Source organism: Simochromis diagramma, unplaced genomic scaffold (assembly GCF_900408965.1).
Source record: "Simochromis diagramma unplaced genomic scaffold, fSimDia1.1 OVJJ01000308.1, whole genome shotgun sequence".
In the NCBI taxonomy this organism is placed as follows: domain Eukaryota; kingdom Metazoa; phylum Chordata; class Actinopteri; order Cichliformes; family Cichlidae; genus Simochromis; species Simochromis diagramma.
The window spans coordinates 1,204,708-1,227,516 of NW_024386785.1; the positions used below are offsets into that span (position 1 = coordinate 1,204,708).

At 40.1% G+C, this 22,809-nt stretch overlaps 1 protein-coding gene across 1 annotated transcript; it reads right to left on the reverse strand.

Annotated features, from left to right (window-relative positions):
• Positions 1-11,479: 11,479 nt before the first annotated feature.
• LOC120728020 (endonuclease domain-containing 1 protein-like) lies at positions 11,480-20,068 on the reverse strand. The gene is made up of 2 exons (XM_040022682.1): positions 19,758-20,068; positions 11,480-12,991 (listed from the first exon to the last, which is right to left on the reverse strand). The coding sequence occupies exons 1-2, from the start codon at positions 20,043-20,045 to the stop codon at positions 11,672-11,674; spliced, it is 1,608 nt and encodes a 535-aa protein (XP_039878616.1). The 5' UTR covers positions 20,046-20,068; the 3' UTR covers positions 11,480-11,671.
• Positions 20,069-22,809: the final 2,741 nt, after the last annotated feature.

The following is a 22,809-nucleotide window of genomic DNA, read 5'->3' on the forward strand; positions in this document are numbered from 1 at the left end:
TTTCACAGCTATGTAGATGACAGCCAACTCTATCTGTCCATGAAGCCAGATAACACAAACCAATTAGTTAAACTGCAGGAATGTCTTAAAGACATAAAGACCTGGATGAAGTTTAATTTCCTGCTTCTAAATTTAGATTCAGATAAAACTGAGGTTATTGAATTCGGCCCTGAAAATCTTAGAAATATGGTATCTAACCGGACTCTTACTCTGGATGGCATTACCTCGGCCTCCAGCAACACTGTGAGGAATCGACTTTATATCCTTCAATGCACATAAACAAATTTGTAGGATTACTTTCTTTCAATTGCACAACATCTCTCAAAATATAAATATCCTGTCTCAGAGTGATGCTGAAAATTCCGAAAAGCCTTCAGTTAATCCAAAATACTTCAGCAAGAGTGCTGATCGGCAGAAGAAAGACAGACCATATTTCTCCTTAAAAACTGATCTTGAATAATCAGACCCCACCTTATCTTAAAGACCTCATTGTACCGTATCTTCCCAATAGAGCACTTTGCTCTCGAGCTGCTGGTTTACTTGTGCTTGCTAACACCTTTAAAAATAAAATCGGAGCCAGAGCCTTCAGCTTTCAGGCCCCTCTTCTGTGGAACCAGCTCCCAGTTTGGATTCGGGAGACAAACACTATCTCTACTTTTAAGATTAGGCTTAAAACGTTTCTTTTTGATAAAAGCATATAGTTAGGGCTGGATCAGGTGACCCTGAATCCTCTGTTAGTTATTCTGCAATAGGTCCAGTGTTTCACCTTCACTCACTATGTGCGTATGCACCAATCTGCATTTAATCATCAGTTATGCTCTATGGCTCCTTTCCACGGTGTGTTTTTGTCCTGTCTTCCTCCACTAACTCTCAACCGGTCGCAGCAGAAGGCCTACCCTCCTTGAACTTGGTTCTGCCAGAGATTTCTTCCTTTTAAAGGGGAGTTTTTTTATTCCCACTGTCACTGAAGTGTTTGCTCATAGGGGGTCATCTGATTTTTGGGGTTTTCTAGGGTCTTTACTAGTGCTGTCAGCGTTATTCTCGTTAATACGACGTTAACGCCTTAACACAGCAAATTCCCGTTCGGCCCATGCCAGGGTTGCACGGCGCTAACGCGTTAACACAGTGTAGCCCTCGCAAGCTTCAGTCTAATCTCGTCCTCTCAAAAAATGATGACTGTTAACAGCTGCCGCTTTACTGAGAAAAGCAGCCAGTGAGGGTTTATAGGAAACACTCGATCTTTGCTCCGATACCAACTGTGTTTTATACAGTAGTGCTAAAAGCAGCATTGACTCAATGTAACTTCCTACTTACCACAGATTCTCCAGTCTGTAATTTGAATTATTCACAAGATTCACCAGCTGAATCATATCTGAATCCTGCAGGCCGTTTCTACTCAGGTCCAGCTCTCTCAGGTGGTTGGGGTTTAACTTCAGCGCTGAGCACAGAAAAGTACAACTGGCCTTTGACAAAGAGCACTCCCTTAGTCTGAATAAAGAATAAAATAAAAAGACAATGTTTCTGTTTTAAATATTTCATATAAATAATCAAACATAATAAGTAAAAAAAAGAGCTGTCATTATTACTAATCAAATCTTGCTATTTCTGCTGCACAACAAAGACATAATAATATCAGCTCTCATACACTGCCAGCTCAAGCAGTGACTTCATTTACATGCAGTTGTGCTCAGCAAAAAAAAAAAATGCACACCCATTTAACTGCCTGTTAACGCTGATTTGCGTAATGCCTAATGGCAGTTACTTAATGCATTTAGGCATGTGGGCATGGTTAAGACAACCTGTAGGCCCAATATTCATTTTCAGCCTTTTTCAGAGATTTCTTCAGATTGTCGTGTGATGATGTTATGTACTGCAGATGATGAGATATTTTATGTTGAGGAGCATTATTCTGAAACACAGTTTTTTGCAGATTTGTGAACCTCAGTTCATTTTAACTTTAACATGCTTTCATTCTAAATGAACTCGTGTTTTTCTTAAAGTGGTACGATTTCAGATGTTTTGATCTGATTGCATGTTTTGTTTTGTTCTTTTAACATTTCCATGTTCTGTTATAAATTAAAGTTGGGTTTATGAGAGATCCTTGTGTTCTCTTTAGCGCAAGGTCCCAACTTTATGCAAGTGGTGCTGTACTACACACAGTTAACATGGCGGAAGGTGGCGCAAAGCATGCAGGCTGAGGAATGTAAATATGATGGCACTGGGAACACTGGGAAGAGAAAACAAGGAAACACTAGGGAGTCATCTAGGACAGAGTTATGGCTGTGAAACAATGAATGGTTTTGTGACAGCTGAGTCAGTCTTAAGCTTAATCTCTCAGAAATATAAGTGAATGTCAAGAAACCCACCAGTGTCCTGCTGTTAAATGCTCTGTATGGATCTATGGACTGATCAGTGTTTACACTTGTTATTTTTAAAGGTTCACCAACTTTAAAAAAATAAATAAATAATAATAATAATGTAAATCTCAGTGTGGATGTGACCTATGTCGCAGAGAAGAATGTTTACGATTATACATTGAAGGCATCATCAATAAAGCGCTCTTCACAGCCACAAAGCAGGCGCAGTCCTGGAAGAAATCAGTCATTTAGTAAATTAGTGATAAAGTCAAGCAGAAAGAGAACTGAGGCAATTGACTGAGCATGCGCTTTCACCAGGGGCGCGGGAACATTTCACTATTAGAAAGGGAAGAAGTTACAGGAGAAAAATCATGAAGCCGAAGATGAAAAGAGGATGACTTCGTCTTGTTGTCGATTCTGAGGTGTGAAACGCTCAGATGGGCTCAGTGACTTCAGGCGCTTTCACAGTCACTCGACCTGAAAACATCCAGAGAACATCCTGTGGATTTAATAAGGACAACCTCAAAGAGAAAACTAACGGGAAAGGTGCAGAGACCATAGCAGTCACCAGGGGGCGCCCTTCACTGTAACTTCAACTGCATCAATGCGTCCTGCTCTTTTCTGTTTTAAATCAAATTCAGTGGCAGATCTAGAAAGTTTTACATGGGGGCGGGGTCAAAGGAGGGGCAAGAGGTCTAGGCAGGCGGCACATACCTCTGCAGGGAAGTATGTGAAAATGCCCTATATGTAAATGGAGTCAACAAGATATCCACAAAAACCTTTAAAACTATTTATTGTTTCATCATCTCTTCTAAGAAAACAAAGTTAGGGTGATTTTTTACAAGCAAGTAGAAAAACTTTGCTCATATCCTGCAAAACTCACTGGCAAGACATTAACAATCATGCGCAGGTCAAAAGTCTATGAAGGTGGCCCTGTCCCGCCCTGTGCTTGCATCTTATTATCAAAGCAGAATAATCAGAAAATCCTCACTATAGAGGACAGAGATCAGTTATAAATAAGTTAGAAAATATCTGTAAATAATTAAGACACATTAAAAATAAACTGCTGAAGGTAGAATCCATCCATGCATCCATCCTCTTTTGCTTAACCAATTCAGGGTCGCGACTCGCGGATGAGGATGAGTCAGTAAGTGGACAACTCGGACCAAGGTAGAGTGACCAGGTATCCCTCCTTATGATTTACTGCACAGCGATTTTATCCCCCTCTAGATGCTCTAGTTTCCAAAAATCATCACTGCAAGACAGACCTGTCACTAAAGTCTGGATCTTATTGAATGACTGTGAAGAAAGCAGTAAAGATCATCACGGGCCTCCTGCAGTTTAACATGTCGCTGTCTTTTGCTGCATGTACGCAGCAATTCTCCACAGTGGAAACCTACAAATCACAAGCCACTCAGATGTTTGTGGAACATGAGAAACTGCCAAAAATATCCGTGTAGGTTGTGAAAATGAAATGCAGCTACGACGCAGACAAGAAAACTTTTACTGGCTGGTGGAACATGAATGTAAGAAAGGCTTTTCTCACGTGAGCTTCACAGCTGATCGATGCATCCCCACTGAAAGCCAAATGAGACTTGAACCAGACTGAGAGGCTCCTTTCATTACCAAGAAGCTCATTCAAATAAAATATGTGCTTCAAATGCCAAACTCCTGTGTCGCACACACTCTTTGTTTTTTACATTTAGTTTTCTGGGATCTCGTCACAATACGCACAGCCTGTGTAACCTACCAACTGTGGTGACCTGGTGACCCCTCCCTCTGTCGCCACCTTCAGGACAAACTCAGACTTCATGTCCTGGAGGACCTCTGAGTGTGGCAGTCCACTCTCTGAGTGTTTTCTGGCTGCCGAGAGAACAAGATGTCAACATCTGCTGCAGCTGTTCACTCCCCAGCCGTTTACTGTGTGTGTGTGTGTGTGTGTGTGTGTGTGTGTGTGTGTGTGTGTGTGTGTGTGTGTGTGTGTAACCAGCACTAACGGCTAACGGATGCCTCTGTGAACATCTGTAAAAAAAGTGTGGGTTTGCTGTGGTTTCTGATGTTTCATGACGTTCATCCGTACTGTTATTGCCTGGACCCCTCACACACACACAAACAGACACACACATTCAAGGTGGTGGAGGGAGGTAAGGCATCTTTGGCCGGCCTCAGACCACCAACCGCCCTCTCTTTATCTCCCTTTTCCTCTCTTAGCCTTTTTTTCTGGCTCCGGAAAACCAGAAGCCTCCTGCGTTGCACAATTTCGGCCCTCAGCAAGCAGCCAGCAGGAGGCTCTGAGTGGGTGGGGGCCAGGGTGGGAGTATGGTGTATTATTGTCTGATAATAGCATATGATGCTCTGTGACAGGCTGAGGCCTCTGTTAGCACTGCTGACATCTCACTGTGGAGTTTGGGTGATAAGTCCCATTAAACCTGCGGGACTTTGGGGGCCTCCGTGACATTCAGTGACCCCTAAAGTATTCGTAACTTTGTGTTTATTTAAATGTAACTTTACATGGAAAGACTGAGATTTCTTCCATCAGTTTACATTCAATAATCAGCAAGTCAAAGCGTGTTTCTAGCAGATTTGATGGAAAATCAAAAAATGAAATCTCTCATTGATGAAGGTGATCAGACACTTTGCTTTGGTGGCTTCCTGTTGGCTTTGCTAATCCAGCACATGAAGACACACGGAGCAGAAACAGCACGCTTCAGAGTGAATCAAAAGCAGACGACCGTAAAAAATAAAATTAAATAAAGTGCAAAGCAAAAACAAAGTCAGCCGTGTTTACACTAAACAGGCTCTCTGCTTGCTCCTGCTGCAGGCGACGATCTTTACTGTGTCTAATGACTTGGTGTATTAGTGATTTAACATTTTTGTGGTTGTTGTGCGTTGGTTTTACTCTTTTTATATTGTTCTTTGTGGATGATTGTTTCAGAGTCTGTCTGTTTCCAATAAGGGGCAATAAAATAACTGACCTGAACAGTGACATCAGCACCCAGAGGTCACTCACGGTCATGTTAGAGTTTCTTATGTAATTTAAAAAAGCTCAGGCAGTTAAAAAAGAAGAATGAGTGATTCATTTGGAGCTTGAGCTTTTTGGTATTTCGACAAACTGGATTATATTTTTATCACTGATTGATATTATGCATGATTATGTTTAATCTGACAAGTATTTTCTGTTTAAGTTCTAACTATGCCATCCACTACATTGCTGTGCCGGCATGAACAAACTGAATAATACTTCAGATTACATTTATTCCATTCATTAATATACAGAAAACATACAAATATAGTACTTTTTAGTTCTGCTTTGTGGATATTATAAATGGAATCCAGATTGAAGGCGAAACAACAATTCTTAAGCGAGCAAAAATCCAGTGGGACTACCAGATACAAACAGGCAAAATAAAGAAGAAGAAAGAAGACAGTGTACTTTATTGATCCCCGTGGGGAAATTCCTCTCTGCATTTAACCCATTCACTCTGTGAAGCAGTGGGCAGCCATTGGGCGCCCAGGGAGCAGTGTGTGGGTACGGTACCTTGCACACAGGATATATATATATATATATATATATATATATATATATATATATATATATATATATATATATATATATGTATATATATAGATAGATAGATAGATAGATAGATAGATAGATATAATAGTAATATAGTATAGTAATATATACAGTAATATATATATCTCGGTCGTTGTGTCCTTGGGCAAGACACTTCACCCGTTGCCTACTGGTGGTGGTCAGAGGGCCCGGTGGCGCCAGTGTCCGGCAGCCTCGCCTCTGTCAGTGCGCCCCAGGGTGGCTGTGGCTACAATGTAGCTTGCCGTGAATCTGTGTGTGAATGGGTGGGTGACTGGATGTGTAAAGCGCTTTGGGGTCCTTAGGGACTAGTAAAGCGCTATACAAATACAGACCATTTACCATTCATTTGTCAAGAAATGTAGAGGGAACATTATTATTTTTTATTATTACATTAAAGCTGAAAGTCTGCACTTCAAGCACATATTGACTGCTTAATGTAAAATCCCAAAACTCAGAGTTTCCCCACGTAAGGATGAATCAGATATTAATAATTAATCAATAACTGATCAGACTTTATGTTAAACTGAGTTTTTTCAAACCTGTTTTCTGGAACGGGTCCTGGATTTAAAGCCATTTCTAAAACGTTGAGTTTTACGTGTGTGAGGCAGCTGAAACTAAACCCAGGCTGTTAATGTTTATGCATTGGATCACATGAGTGATGAGTTCGTCCTGGTAGCTGTCGATAAATGCTGCTGTCAGAAGGAGGGGGGAGTGGAGGAGTGGGGACCCAAAATGTAGGAGGCAAAATAAGATGTGTTAAATAACAAAAAGTGAGTCATTTATTGGGCTGGAGACAAGGTCCACAGTAAATACAGCCAACAAAAATCTAAAAACACAGGTGATCACAGAGGACGGCACACAGGAAGCAACAACAGCAGACACGTCTGAAAAACTTTACCCTCACAAATTTCTCTTCAAGGTTGTGCGAGCAGCTCCTGTCTGCAGAGGTTCATGGATTTATTTATTCACTCGATTGTTCTGATAATGAAGAAGAAGGTCCTGAGCTGATGTTTTCCTCTGGTGGATTTATGAAGGTTCAAAAACAGAGAGAGATCAGAGGTAATGAGATCCTGAGAATCTAAACATGCACGTTTCTTGCATTACAGTTTATCTGTGACTGAATTCTGACAATAAAACCTAAACTGCTGCAGATCGTTTTACCTGCAGCATCAGGTCACCTAAAACCCGACAACGCTGCTGTCAGCTGCTGTGACATCACTGGGCTGGACCCCCTTAGGCAGCTTAGTCTCTGATTGGTCAGTTTTCCTCTTATTCTTAGTGACCACTTTCCGTTTTCTGGTTTGGATTCCATCTTTCTTCAAGGCCAGCGGGCGATTCACCTGCAAACATTTAACAAAGACTCAGCCTCAAAGTACAAGGAACACCTTCTTTGCTGTTTTACTCTTACTAGAGGAAGTAAAGCATGTGGCCAGAGCAGTATTTTACTTTGTAGTACCCGGTGTAGTCTGTAGTAGAGTCCGCAGGCGTTGCAGACGGCTTCTCCTGCAGAGTTTCTCCTCCACAGCGTCGTGTGCTCGGTCAGACAGTTGACACACTGAGTTCCTTTCCTCTGAATCCTGCTCTGGAATAACACACCATACTGTTTTGAAATATATTTTGAGGTAATTTAACACAATTTTCTTCTTCACACAAGATGTTTTAGAGGGAACAAGAACAAGTTTCTCAAAGGAAATCTGAATTTTTCAGTAATAAATAAGAGGAAGAAAACTGGCAGGACTTTCAGTGCATGCCCCTCATCCAGCAGATGGTGGTGGATCTGTTCCTGTTGTTCAATTATTTTCTTAAGTAAAAGCCTCAAAACCAGAAGTTTTACCATCAGAATATAAATGAAGTACCTAAAGTAAAAGTACTCAGTCTGCTGAATCACATTCATCATATTAGAGGATCAGAATTACTGATCGGTTATTGTGTCACTTTATTGTTTCAGCTGGAGGTGTTTTCCATTACTTATATGGGCAGGGTTAAATATAATAATACTTAATAAGAAGAAGAAGAAGTAGCTAAAAATTTTAAATAATGGTATGGAGTACAAAGTACATTAAAAATAGTATTTTCAATTTAATTTTATTTATACAGCGCCAAATCACAACAGCAGTTGCTTGAAGGTGCTTTATGTGGTAAGATGGACCCTACAGAGAAAACCCAGCATTCATATGACACCCAACGAGGAAGCACTTTGGCGACATTGGGAAGGAAAAACTCCCCTTTAACAGGAAGAAATCTCCAGCAGAATCAGGCTCAGGGAGAGGCGGGGCCATCTGCTGCGACCGGTTGGGGTGAGAAAAGGAAGACAGGATAAAAGAACAGTATAACAGCATCTAAGTAAAAAGTAGTAGAAACGTGTCAGTAAAGACACAGTAAAGTACATTAAAACTGTGCTTCAGTAAATGTACTGAGATACATTCCATCACTGGTATGTGACAAAGTGTTTTACTCGTTTTGAATAGGACACGATTGTGGAGACCTTGAAGGACCTCTCAGTCAAGTCTGATGCCCACCTGGAATGAAAGTCAGCTGACATCAGTGAAATCTCACAGCAAAGCACATTTGCTGACATCCACATCAGCCGATGATAATTTACCTGTATATTCGTTGAACATCGTCAAGGAAGAGCCAGTCATGTGTCTGACAGGCTGGATGCCCCATGAAGGACAGGAACCGCTTCACAGTTTACACCCTCGGGCGTACAGCATATTTTTTAAACTTGGTTGGATTAATTCCGCTCAGGAACACTTTGTAGTCAGCCAGGTGTTTATCTGTAAGAACGACCAGAAAAGAAAAGCATTATCACCTGAAGCAACAAGAATCATAAAGGAGCGACTATAACAATCTCATGCTTACCCATGGATCGGGGAAAATGTTTCCACCTTTCCTCGAGGTTTGATGCTCTGACTCGGGGTAGGTCCGCCCTGGCTGCAGCTTGTCCTGCGTCTTCCACCGACAGCTCCAATCTCCCTAGAACCAACACTGGGTAGCACTGTACTATGGCCTCTGTTACCCCCGGAGCCATGTCTGATTCTGGGGGGACCTAGGCTGCCATTACTTCCTGAGCCGTGCTTGACTCTGGGGGGGACGCGGGCCTCCGTTACCCTCTGAGCCGTGTCTGATTCTGGGGAGATGCGGGCCTCCGTTACCCCCTGAGCTGTGCCTGATTCTAGGGAAGCCTGTGCAGGACAGGCCCAGTTCCCCTCTCCTTCAAAACTGCAGAACCGAACAGAAGAACACTTTACCTGTCGCTGACACGGAGCTTCACTGACACAGGCAGCGTCTCTTTTTGTCCCGCACCTAATGAGAGACACCTGCTGCCAATGCCAGGAGCTGATAGGGTTTTCATTCGCATCTAAAACTAAATATAAGACCGGCAACAATTAAACTAAGAACAGTACAAATTAGAAACTCAACAAGGAACTACGGAAAGTACAAAGGGGGCGCCTATCAAAATTAAATGTTGCATAAAGGGAAAACACTGGGAGAGAGAAAGAAAGACAAAGAGTCAAGAAACTAAGACCTTGAATAAACAAAGACAAGGAGTAAGAAACAAAGATAAAGAGACACAGAGGGGACATGCACTGGGGCCTGATGAAGACACAGATATGTTGAAACGCGTAGCCAAAGAAGGTGCATGTAGAATGCAACACTAAAAACTAAGTAAAGCAAATTATAATACCAATTAGAAGGACGAGTAAAGTAAAGAAGGTATGTAACTAAACTAAAACTAAACTAAGGAAAACCAAACTAAAACTAAACTCAGATGAAACTAAAGATAAATTAAGTTAGAATATCTTAACAAAAACTAAGTAAAGTAAATCATAGAGCCCTGCAGCAAAACATAGGATGGACCGTGCACTACTGTCTCTTCTTTAGAAGAGGCAGTTTCAGTTCAAAACCCTAACCCTATTATTCCAGCAGACGATAGCTGTTCTTTTTTTTTTCAGTTGAATCTTGTAAAAGATGATGGAATAGGTTCTGTGACGTATACATGATTATCAATTTTTATAAATATTTGTAATTTTTAAAAATATTTGATGACTGTTATTGTTATATTCATTCTCAATTTGTAAATATTTATTAGTTATTTGTACTCTTATGGTGTGTTCTCAATTTAAATGTTACATACATTCAAAGTAAAAACATATTTGTGAATATCATATTTTTGTAATTTTTTCATACATGTTTGTTTTGGTTCATTTAATATATTTAAAAAATCAAGTACAAAAGTTTTTTGTGAACCTCATACATGGCAGAACAAGCTCTTATTGGTTTCTAGTGACTCTTAAAAGAGCCAATTTGGGCGATTCCCACGGAGACGCTTCTCTCAGTCCAATTTCCAGTTTCTTCTGTATCTAGTCAAGTGGCAGTGATGACATATCTCACTGTGGTCCATACATGCAGGAAAGCCAGCGATGAGGTCGTGGGATAGAGGGAGTAGTAATCGCTGGCAGCCTGCACATTCATCAGTGAAGGTCATTCACATTGATGTGTTCTGCCATTCCATTATGTTCCCTTACAGTGTAGTGTGTGTGGTGAAAGCACGGTGGGAGTTTTGTCGGGTTTCTGTCCGTGGTTGCAGTGTGAGAGTCATGTGGCACAGTGTTTCCATGACAACAGAAGCTGCTAATGTTTCTTAATTATTCACAACGAGGTTGTGAATAATGGACAGGAGGAAGCAGTGCAATGGAATGCAATTGAGTCAATCTGAACACCCCTTAAGGTATGCTTATAAAATGACCAATTTACTTTCATTTAGTTTCTGACTATGCTGAAAAAATTGCTTGAATATTTCAACACTTAATGACTAATCAAAAACAAAATGATCAACTAATTTTCTGTTTGTTATTTTTGTCGACAACTTGAAAACTTCTGCAAAACTGTATTTTTAAAGACATCTAAATCTGAGTTTAAACTCACCCAAACTCTAACCTGCTTAAATACTTAAACTGGATCAAAGTTTCTGAAAGAAAATCTCAGAAAAATTTGAGATTTCTCTGCCTCTTCACTGAGATTATTACGCCAAAGCAACCAACCAATGAATAGAATATGTTCATGGGGCGTTTTCAGACCTTCATATAACTGAAGCAATATGCCTGATGACTATTATATGGGACATAACAAACTATTATTAATTGCCTGCCAAACTGGCCAGTGAACTTTTTTTCCTTGCAACCAAAGTAAAATTTATCCCACACAGATCGGTGTTCACTAATAACCTTAGGTGAAAAAAGGATTTGAAAATGACGTTGTGGGAAAAAAGTTTCCTCCTGTCCTACTCCTTTCATTTCATCCATTCTGTTTTCCCACCGTCATTTGTTGATAAGGACTTGTTTGAGATTGAAATGATCTTTTGACTCCAGGTAAGCATATTTTCTCTATTTAACCATTGAAGGTTATACATCCAGTGATGTTCTTTTTTTTGTCTCAATGAATCTATTTATCAAACTTTGTGCATGTTTTATTAAAACATAAACAACAGCTTTCTTTCATTCATTTCTTCATTTCCTTTTTATTTCAACATAGAGTTTACATTGATTGTTGAAGAGTTTTGCTCTCACACATCTGGCATTTTTATATAAGCCTGCTTGCAATCATGATTTTCAAGGTTAAATGACTGAATTCAAATTGGGTTGGCCTTCAGATGCTGATGGCCAACACGGTAACATGGTATCTGACTGTAAGTGAATGTCGTCAGGTGTAGAAATTATCTGGTACAGTAATCCCAGCTGTCACCAATGTCACACCACATGTTTCGAGAACCATAATGAGCACAGTTACGTTTGGAATTGCAGTATAACCCTTTACTTGTTTTTCCGAGTGGCAGTGGGGGGCTGCAGTAATTCCAGCTGTTCGCAGTGTTGCACCAGTAGTAATCCCACCCATGATGACCACAGGTGTGGTCACTGTTACATCTCTGTCCTTCTACCGTTATGTCTGAGTATGTTGGCGAGCATCGTACAGTTATGTCTCCGGTGGAGCAACAGTAGTCTTTAACTTGATCTATGTACAGGCAGGAGGTTGAGCAGTCATCTAGGACCTCTGGTATAAGTCTGCAGACGAGCTCCTGGGATGTTTGTCTTTTGCGTCGCAGCTCATCCCTCACGGCTGGGGGATGAGCTGCGACGACACTCCCATAGAAGGGAGTATCAGGCAAGCAAGAAAGTCCACTGGCAAATTTCATGTCCTTCATTCCTGTCATCCATGTTTGTACGGAGTTGTAAATGAAGTCTACTTTGATGTCTGTGATCCTGACTCTTTTTGTAGGATACAACTGTCCCTCATCATCGGAGTGGCTCAAGGCGGTGCGAAGAACCTTCCTGACATCTGGAGACATGCTGAGTCGGTTTTCCATCGGCAGCTGAACTGTGTTAAGTAGCATCTTCGCCAGTTTCTCCGATTTAAGCTTTTTGCTATTTGGAAAAGAGCAGTTATCAGCAAAAATGTTTAAGTTGTTGCTGGCGTAGAGGCCAGACAGGCGGCCTGTCAGCTCTTGAACTGATTCGACTTTGATAATGCCATCAGGTTTATTTAGTCCTATGTAACCAAAAGAGAAGGACTCCTCTTCATCATCTGGATGATCGTAACACACTGCTGTCCAGATATGTGTGGGGACTGTCACCCTGTTGTAGTCCCTTTCAGATGGATCATCAAAAATCCCCCACCTTGGTATTCTGTTGCGTGCTGAGGGTACAGTCCCTGTCACCTGGTAAGCAGTCCCTGTCACCAGGTAAGCTGTACCTGCTGGGTCTTGGTCTTTTAAAATTTGAATCACTGCATCCTCCCATTCTTTCCAGTGGACCCGGTTGAAGCAGGCATCCATGGGGGCACTGTTGGTGAGGGTGAAGGTGGCGGTGCGCCCTCGACCACACTGGTAGCTGTTTGGGTTCAGGTGACCTCGGTCATAGCCAGTGTGCGAGTAGTCATCATCAACAGCTTGTTTGGCTTTGATATTTTGTGACTCTCTTGCAGTGTAGCTTTTCATGTAAGCCACGGTTGAATAGTCAGGATTCTCGTGCTTTGAGAGCTGAAGGAAAGGCAAATGCACAGATGAGTTCAATTCAATTCAAACTTTATTTTTTACAATTTAAAATAAATTCAAACATAAACAAGATAAAATACATAAAAACATGATGATAAGCCCCTCAATCCTCCCGGTCCACCCTCCACCCCCGTCCCATTCACATACACACACATCCCGATCCCAAACACAATGAACAAGATAATAAAAACAGTACGGCGATTGTTAAAAGTGAAAAACTCACCCTGCCTCTGCTGTGAGGAAACAGTATATTGGGGACTCATTCATACCAGGTGCCAGCTCAGTCACCGGGGCATCACCACAGCACCCACCCAGACCAGGGCAGCCCAGGGTCCGCCTCACAGCCATTGAGTGCTTGCCAGTGAGGGCAAGCACTGCGGCAATAAGAACAGACCAAGCCAGCTAAACCCTGGCATGATGAACCCCCATGGGGAAACACAGGACTTAAAATGAATAAAAGAATAAATAACCAGTTAAAATCATTTAAAAGCAGAGTTAACTGGAATAAAACCAAATAAATGAATAAATATCCTGGTAAGATAATCTAAAAACCATATTAAAAAGGTGGGTCTTTAACCCCCCCTTAAAAACCTCTACGGTCTCTGCAGCCCTGAGGCTCTCCGGCAGGCTGTTCCACAGTAGTGATGGGATTTCCGGCTCTTTTTAGAGATCCGGCTCTTTCGGTTCGGCTCACTAAAAAGAGCCGGCTCTTTCGGCTCCGAACCGGCTCTTCAGGTTGTTTTGTTGCTTTAATTAATTTATTAATAACAATAATATAAAATTATGCACAAAAGGAATTACTAACGTAAAAAAAAAGTGGTTTTATTTATGTATGTTTATATATAAATATATGCGGTGGGCCCTAGAGACAAAACACGTACAAATTCCAAAACACATTTCTAGTATGAACTGAACTTCCAAAGCAGAGCTACTAGATCACTTAAATTACACAATTGAAAGCACGTGTGTATTGTTTGTGTATTTATACACAGGCACTCATATATATTCAAATCATTTAAAAAAAAGTTCATTTACCTGTTACTACCACACACCAAATCCGGTCGTTGGTACTTGCTGGCTTGTGTAGCCACAAGATAACAAAAGCTCAACACTGCGCCCAGCATCCTGGAGCACTTCTGTTGTCTTTTGTACGTGTTTTGAGTTTTTATGTGCTTCTGAGTTTTTACGTGTTTTGGAGTTTTTACATGTTTTGGAGTTTGTACGTGTTTTTACGTGTTTTGGAGTTTGTACATACTTCAGAGTTCGTACGTGATTTGAAGTTTGTATGTGCTTTGTCTCTAGGGGCCACCGTAAATATACTTTTATTTATTCACTCCACATAAAATGTAATAAATAAATAAATCATATAATACAAAAATCAACTATTCACATTTCAACTTTTAACTATTTAAATTTTCAGCTTTTTTCCTTTTACAAATTTAAAGTGAAAACAACACAAAACACTGCAAACCACAACACAATTAAATATAAATTATAATATGAAAACAAAAAGAACATGCATATTCTCTGTCATATGGGCCTGCGTGAATAAACTTTCTGAATCCTTTATCATCTGCAACTGAAAATAGTTGTGGATGATTACTATACCTTTCTAATGTTACGTTGTTGTCCCTGGCTCTCTTTCTCTCTCTCTCCTTCTGGCTCTGTTCGTGTGCTACTGAGTGTAACTACCGCCCCTCCCCCCTCTGCCCAGCGTAAAGCACAAGGCTTGCGTGCAGAGTGAAGCGGAAAAAAAAGTGCGAGCGAGGGTGAGAGAAAGAAAAAAAAAAAAAAACACGTGACGGCTCGCGATAAGGAGCCGGCTCGCGTCGTTCACGTCAAAGATCCGGCTCTAAGAGCCATTTCGTTCGCGAACGACCCATCACTATTCCACAGGTGAGGACCGTAATGGTGGAACGAGGCCCTACCGTAAGTCATGTTCCTCACCCTGGGGAACATCTGAAAAGCCAGAGGACCTCAGGGTCCACAAGGGCTCATACTTTAAAAGTAGATCACTAAGGTAAGAAGGCCCAAGACCATTTGAACATTTAAAAACTAATAAGCCAACCTTAAAATCAATACTAAAATTCACAGGGAGCCAATGCAGCAATTTTAAAACCGGTGTAATGTGTTCCCACCCCCTGGTCCTTGTCCGAACTCTTGCCGCAGAGTTTTGGAGTAATTGAAGATTACAAATAGATTTTTGGGGTAAACCAGAGAGCAGGGCATTACAGTATTCTAACCAGCTGAAAATACAGGCATGCATCAGCACCTCTGTGCTGGTAAGAGAGAGGAAAGGGCAGATTCTGGCAATATTTGAGATGATAAAAACCTGTCCTAACGACATTTCCTGAGAGGCCCACCAGACTCCTGAGTCTGTCTAATAAAATCTGGTGATGTATACTGTATCAAAAGCAGCATTAAGATCCAGTAGCACCAGGACAGAAAGTTTCTGTCTATCAAAGTTACTTCTTAAGTCATTAAAAATCTTTAAAAGGGCCGTCTCAGGGCTGTGGTTTTGTCCTAAAACCAGATTGAATTTTTTTTAAAAATCTTTTGCTAATTTAAAAAATCTTGCAGTTGAATAAAAACAATTTTCTCAATAATTTTACTTAAAAACGGTAAGTTGGATACAGGTTATCAAGAACATTTGTATCTAAATTACTCTTCTTCAGAAGGGGCTTCACCCCAGCCATTTTACAGGCAGCATGGAAGACACCCATCTGAAGAGAGTAACTGACTATATTTAAAAGCTCAGACTAAAAGAAACCATAAAATGTTTTTTTTAAAATGAAGTGGGAATGCTTCCTCCGAAGGGTGGCTGGCCTCTCCCTTAGAGATAGGGTGAGAAGTTCGGCCATCCGGGAGGGGCTCAGAGTAGAGCAGCTGCTGCTCCACATCGAAAGGAGCCAGCTGAGGTGGTTTAGGCATCTGGCAAGGATGCCCCCTGGGCGCCTCCTGGGCGAGGTGTTCCAGGCATGTCCCACCGGGAGGAGGCCCCGGGGCAGACCCAGGACACGCTGGAGAGATTATATCTCTCGGCTGGCCTGGGAACGCCTTGGTATTCCCCCGGACAAGCTGGAGGAGGTGGCTGGGGAGAGGGAGGTCTGGACCTCTTTGCTTAGGCTGCTACCCCCGCGACCCGACCTCGGATAAGCGGATGAAGATGGATGGATGGATGGATGGAAGTGGGAATGGGATCTAAAAGGCAGGTTGTTGGGTTTACTTGGGGAAAAACTCGACCAAGCATCTTTGCATCAACCAGGACAAAACTCTCCAGTGTTTCCTCAGGTAAGAGCAATGCTGGTGATCCATTGAGATTAACATCATGTAATGATAAAAGCTTGGATCTTGTAGCACTGACTTTATTCGTGAAGTGGTCTGCAAAGTCCTCGCATGCAGCATTAGATAGTGGCACAGAGGACTTGTTGTTCTTATTTATTATAAGAGTGATTGTTTTGAAAAGAAACTTTGGGTTATTTTTATTTTCAGTTATGAGGTTTGAGAAATATAGTGTTCTTGCCCGTTTAATTGAGTTATTGTAAATTTTGAGTTGTTCTTTAAAATGTCCTGATGAATTATTGGTTTTGTTGTCTCAGCTCTCCTGTAATTTCTTTTTAAACTTCTGATATTGTCATTTCTTCATTTTAGATGTTAATGTTTTTAATTTCAGTGGAGCAATAGACTGTAGTCTATTATTAAAATCATCAGTAATAAAATCACAAGAAGCAGGTCAAATCTAACATGCAGGCTGCATTCAGGACTTTGTCACACTGGTATATGAAGAACGGTAACAAGATTTTGTAGTAATTTGTCTTACTATTGTCTTATTTGTTGTGATTTAGGGTGTGTGCGCACAAGCAGAGGTTTTTGTTTGTAACCGTAACCTTGTTTTCAGAGCCTTGTCTAACATTTAATGGTCATGAAATATGTCAGACTTTTTCCTCTACTTAAACAGCTAAGAGCATTTGAACACAGTGGAGAAAAAGGTGTGCATTAAGGATTTTGAACTATGATGTTTAAGTGTTGTCACTGCTGAGGATTCGTGGACACAGATCCTTATTCACTACGCTGCTGTTTACAGTTTAACTTTTCATCAGAACAAGCACTTCTAATTGTACTTTGCTCCTCACTGACAAAACAAGTCCAGTAAATACACTTTTATCTTTAAGTTTGGAACAGTGATCTGTCTTAATTTATTTTGTGTTTTAATTATCATATGGGGAAAAGTCCTGTGGTTATCCATCCGTCCTGTTCGAATAAACCCAAAGAACATCTTCTTTAGATCTGTTCAGATTTATTCATGTAGCACCACTTAAACAGTCAACAAATTTTGACTCAAGTATGTTATATTGTGAGGTAAAGAGCCCAAAGAGTTCATCTCAGACAAATGTTCACACAAATGTGAATTACATTCACTTCATTAATGAAGTGAATGTAATTCAGTAATCAAAGGTGTTTGGCTATAACTGACTACATGTGTATACTGTAGACAGACATGGATGTAAACCACACCTTAACCATTTGGCTGACACAAAACTACCACAAGGCAGTGATTCTAACTAAAAGGTACTCTGGATATTATTAAATGTGAACATATCGTTAAATATGACATTTTCTGTTTGTCAGGTGTCCTGTTTGAAGAAAACACTTGGTAGCTACTTGAATGAATGTAAATAAACACATTTACATGAGGGCAACCTGATTTCAAGGAAATAAAAATGCTTAAATTTGAAAGCTTGTGTTATTTTGTTCATGTATCAGCTGTTTAGTCGTTTTATGACAAGATGGATGCTGTCGTTATATTTTAGTATAGTGTTTGAGTTAAGGAGAATAAAAGAATATTTAACATTAATTGTACCAATGTTGTTGTGTACGAAGCACAAATTAATTTAAGTTTTAATTTATGAATTTTTGAGTACATGGTAGGTTGTAATTGCATAGAAATGTACGTTTAAGGATATAAAGAACTATATTTAATGAGTTACAGTGAAAAGAAGTGCTTGGAAATAGTAATATAAACAGAAATTTCAATTTTTCTATTGACGGAAAATACCAGTTAATGATACAGAAAACATACTGTGAATAAACGGAATTTTCCATTTTATAGCTGAAGGAAATGTCCGTAAATAGTACAGAGAGTATACTGTAAATCTACAGAATTTTCCGTTTGATCATTTACAGAAAAGTCCGTCAAACATCCGTAAAAAAAACAGAAAATGTACTAGCAGAAAATTACCAGGACATTTTCCGTTCTTCTACGGAATATTTTTTTACAGTGTATAATTTAATAATAAAAACAAACATGGTTTTGTTATAAAGAGGTTATCAATTGAATTTTACAGTAACCTTTTTGCAGAGATTATTTATTAACATTCTCGGGTCAAAGAATTGGACACAGTACATGAACACTTTTTTTTTTTTTAAATATACTCTGTATATCTGAATTTCATTATAATTTAATGGTTTTTGTTTCTCGGTGTAAAACAAAATCAGTGAAATAGACTTAAGTTTATTCCAAAATCTTTTCTAAAGTTCCTTAAATATAACTTACTTTACCATCAAATTTATTCCGTGTACATCTTTATGAACAAAGCTTGTTCATTGAAAGAAAGTGCATTACTCAAGCAACCAACAATTTGCAGCTCATCTTCTGGATATCTCAAAAATATACACTTGTTAACAGGAGAAGGCACAGTCTTACTAATGATAATTTAAACCAGTGGCGGCTGGCCCATAGGGGGCGCTCGGGCTCCGCCCCCCCAAATCTGGAGGAGTAAAAATATATATTTTTAAAAAATTCATCAATGATAGTTTTACTATGTGTGTGCCCATATACAGCCAGGCGTATTTTAACATTTTCACCAGCTGACTCATTAAAGTTCAACCAACAAACGGTGTTTTTCTTCTTCTGGGGCGCTCGTCAAAGCGCCCTTGATATGCAGCGAAATAGCCTATCATTAAATGGTTGCCAGGGGAAAATAATAAATATTTGACCTATCAGCGTCGCTGAATTAAATGGTTTGGGGGCGCTTAAAATTGCGCCCCTGCAGAAAACGCGCGAAGATTTGCTGTTCTAGAATTTTACCTCAGTCAGTAGCCTAAGTGAGCTATAAGGTCAGAGAGAGACGATGGCAGCGGTATTGTTAACGGTTGAGGCACAGCCTCCCCCAAATTCGGTTAGATCGCTTCTAACCTACCCTTTTGCCAGAAGGACAATGGCAGAAAAACTGCAAGTTAAAGAGTTGGGACCTGACAAGCCCGAAATTCAACTAACCCAGGCAACGAAGGAGAAGTCAAAAGCATACAACAGGACTTTTTGTCGGAGTTGGTTCCAGCGCAAGTCGTGGCTGACAGGCTGTGCATATTGATTTATATGATGCAGCCGGCTTTATATTGTTGCTTGATTACACCACACAACATTGGATTGATGTAGCCTAAGTAATGAGTAAGTGGACACATTCATTTTTGCTTAAAGGCTACTGGATGCTAATTTCTTTCGCTTTCTACCTGTAACTTATGTAGCTAGAGGAAAGCTTTCTGTTGTGTGTTGCCATCTAGTGGGCATGAGGTATCACTGTATGAGTTAATCACCTAGCAACAAATTAAAATTGTGTTGTTTGATGTACTCATTAAATGGGTCATTTTAGTCGATATCATAAAAATTGCCCCCCCTGAGATTTTTTTCAGGAGCCGCCACTGATTTAAACCAAACAAAGTTTCCCATAAACTGATAGTAATAACAGTTTACCTGCGGCTCAATGAACCAGTTCCCAGTTTTCCGTCCCTCCTGGTTGTTGCACGCATAGTTAAAGGTGTAGGCGCTGTAGAGCGGGGTCCTGTGGGCAGTAGAATACAGCGAAGCAAAGAAGTACGAGCTATCATAAAACTTTTGACATATTTTACGGGCATTTTGATCAAAACCTTGAGGTTGGCTTCTTTTGTAGAAGAACTCTGAACAGTATCTGAAGTCGTCGACAACCTCTGTTAGTGTAGGTAGAACCCCACACAGAGCCAGAGCGAGGACAGCCCAGATCATGACTGCGGTCTGACTACAGTCAGAGAGGCAGATGTTTTAAACAACACTCGACTGTTTGATCTGCTTTTTTTTTTTTTTTTTTTTTTTTTTTTTTACAAACTGCTGTGATGCAACTATTTACATTAGATTCTGTCCCTGGGTGACTTTGCTCCCTTCCTGCATGTCTGGAAAATTGAATTTCGTCATGCAAGATTAAGAAGGTAAAATTCAAAAGTATAAGGAAAAACATAAAAAAGTAAAAGTTCAACAATCTGTAAGAGAAATGTTAAAGGGGGTTATTTTTTTTTTGGGGGGGGGGGGGGGGGGGGGGGTAATATTAATAATAATTCTGATCTCCCAGAATGTAAAGATAAACATGGTACAATTTTTTGGGCTTACAATTGTGGCATTTGTTGACATTTTCACAGACTTTAAACTTTTTTCTCCTCTCATTTGAAGCTCTAGTAGACAGGGCAGATGCTGTTCCTTGTTTTGCAACATGAGCCAGTCTTGAGCCTTTGCAAAATGATCTGCACATTTTTGGTGGAGCTTCTGTTTGAAAAACTATGCACTGTATGGTGTTACCAGGGGGTGTTGTATTTTGGGGGGTAATACATCTTACCTTATTGCATGTAAAGGTACAGTTTATTTCAGCTTAAAATTGTGATATTCAAAAAAAGTTAAAAAAGACGTACATCAAAGCTTAGTCCTTCCCCTTAAATGCAACCACTGGCACGACAAGTCGTCCGCTGTTGTTGTCGTGGAAACATCACTACATGGCTCATGCTGCAGGACTTCCAGACTGCAGAAAAATCCTGAAGTTCGGCTTCAGCAGACGATTTCAGCCATTTGAGTGGTTGAAAATAGCCGAGCAGTGATTGTATCAAATTAAGAATCACCCAAGAGCGGCGGTCTTGTTCCGTTGTCTGATCATCATCCAATAACATTCAAATACTGTATTCGAGCAAACACATTCTGTGCTGAAGGTGAATAGCACCTTTCGTGTACAGACAATTCAAAGTGCTTTACATAAATTATGAAAAGAAATTACATAAAACATTAAAAGTAAAGAAAAGATAGAAAATAAAATGAAAGGAGTGATCACTCAAACAGAGACCCAAAGAAAGCTAAAATGAAATGTACCCAGCACAAGCCTAAATCAATTGTGCAGGTGCAGACCCTTGAATACTAAACAAATGCAGCTGAGAACAGGTGGGTCTTTAACCTGGTACGGATAAAGCACTTTTGCTGAGTACGAACATCATACAAGTAATATCTGTGCAGTAATATCGGCACAGTAATATCTCCATATCTGTGCTCAGATTTAATAAAAATTCTCATTGGGAAGCTGACTGTGTCTGCGTTCTCCCGGAGCCACCATACTCCCGAATTTCTCCTGATATCTGATGACATCGCCTTTCATAAACACGCCCTGTTCACCTACTTGATTCGTATGTCTATGAGGAAAACAATCAGCTGTAATTAGTGATGCACGCTGCAGCAGCGAGCCGCAAGTTTTCAGAAGTCTTTATGTGACTGACAGAAGCTGCAGTTTCAATTACTTTTTACATCCTCCCAGTTATTAAGGATTAAAAAATGTTTCAACCAACCTCACCTCTCCTTTTATTTTGACTGCGCCATGGTTACTCTGGTAACGGATCAAGTTTTTTTTTTTCCAGCTCTTTTGGCCCAAGAGCACATGCATGTGCTCTTGGGCCAAAAGAGCCCAATCAGCGCGATAGATGCATCTATCGCGCTGATTCAGCAGAAAACAAAGTTACAGCTTAAAATCAACAGAGTTAATGCTGCGCTGTGACCAAAGTGAGAAAAAATACTTTCTCACTCTCTTCTGACACAGAGACTCCTACGAGTTTAACAATTTTTTATTGCATAGCTCTATATAATTTTTTGCAGCTTATATCAAATTTAACTCCTCTTGATATCACTTCTAGGGTTTGAATTTTAATACTACATAGTGTTCACTATTTCAGCAGACGCTTTTACTCAAACTGGCCTACACATCAAACATATTCTACAATGGAGTCGATGTGGGTTAAGTGTCTTGCCCAAAGACATTGACTGTCTGATCCAAGATTTGAACTTCCAATCACCCAATTGCCTGTATTTCCAAGCTACAGCCATCCTCTTTTGTCCTTTGATAACTCCAAAATGCTACAAGTAACTTTAAAATCTTACACCTGACTGTCAGTAAAGCGTCAGATAAATGTGTAATCTAAATGCTGTTAAAAAATACTCACAGGAGACTTGATGTGTGCCCCTCCTGTTTAGTTACAGATTAGCAATACTGATGACACAGATATACAAATATTGCGTAAGTGTTTATGTCCACATATCAGGGAGCTCTGCTTTATGTGCCCAAGTCAAAACATATCTTTAGCTGAAGCTGCATGTATGTAATCATTTCAAAATCCTTAAACATGAAAAAGTCGAACACAAAGGTTTTTGTGTGCCAGGCCTTTGGGTTATATATTTTTTTTATTGAATCTTGGCAGGCGTTTATTTGTAATGATAAGTTTTAATGATTTTTTTCTGTTTGCCCAACCTTAATACTGCAAGCATGGGACTTACTGGAAAAACAATTACTGCTCTGCTCTGTCAGGATATTTGCTCACAGATTTTATCTGGATCAGTCTATCATTTTGAACCAATTCCCGTCATTTTGAATCTGAAAACACGGACTGGAAAACTGGTGACCCTGTGGCTGGTCTAAAACCAAAAACTATCATTGACTACGTCTGAATGCCAAGGAACTTTCTGATACTAA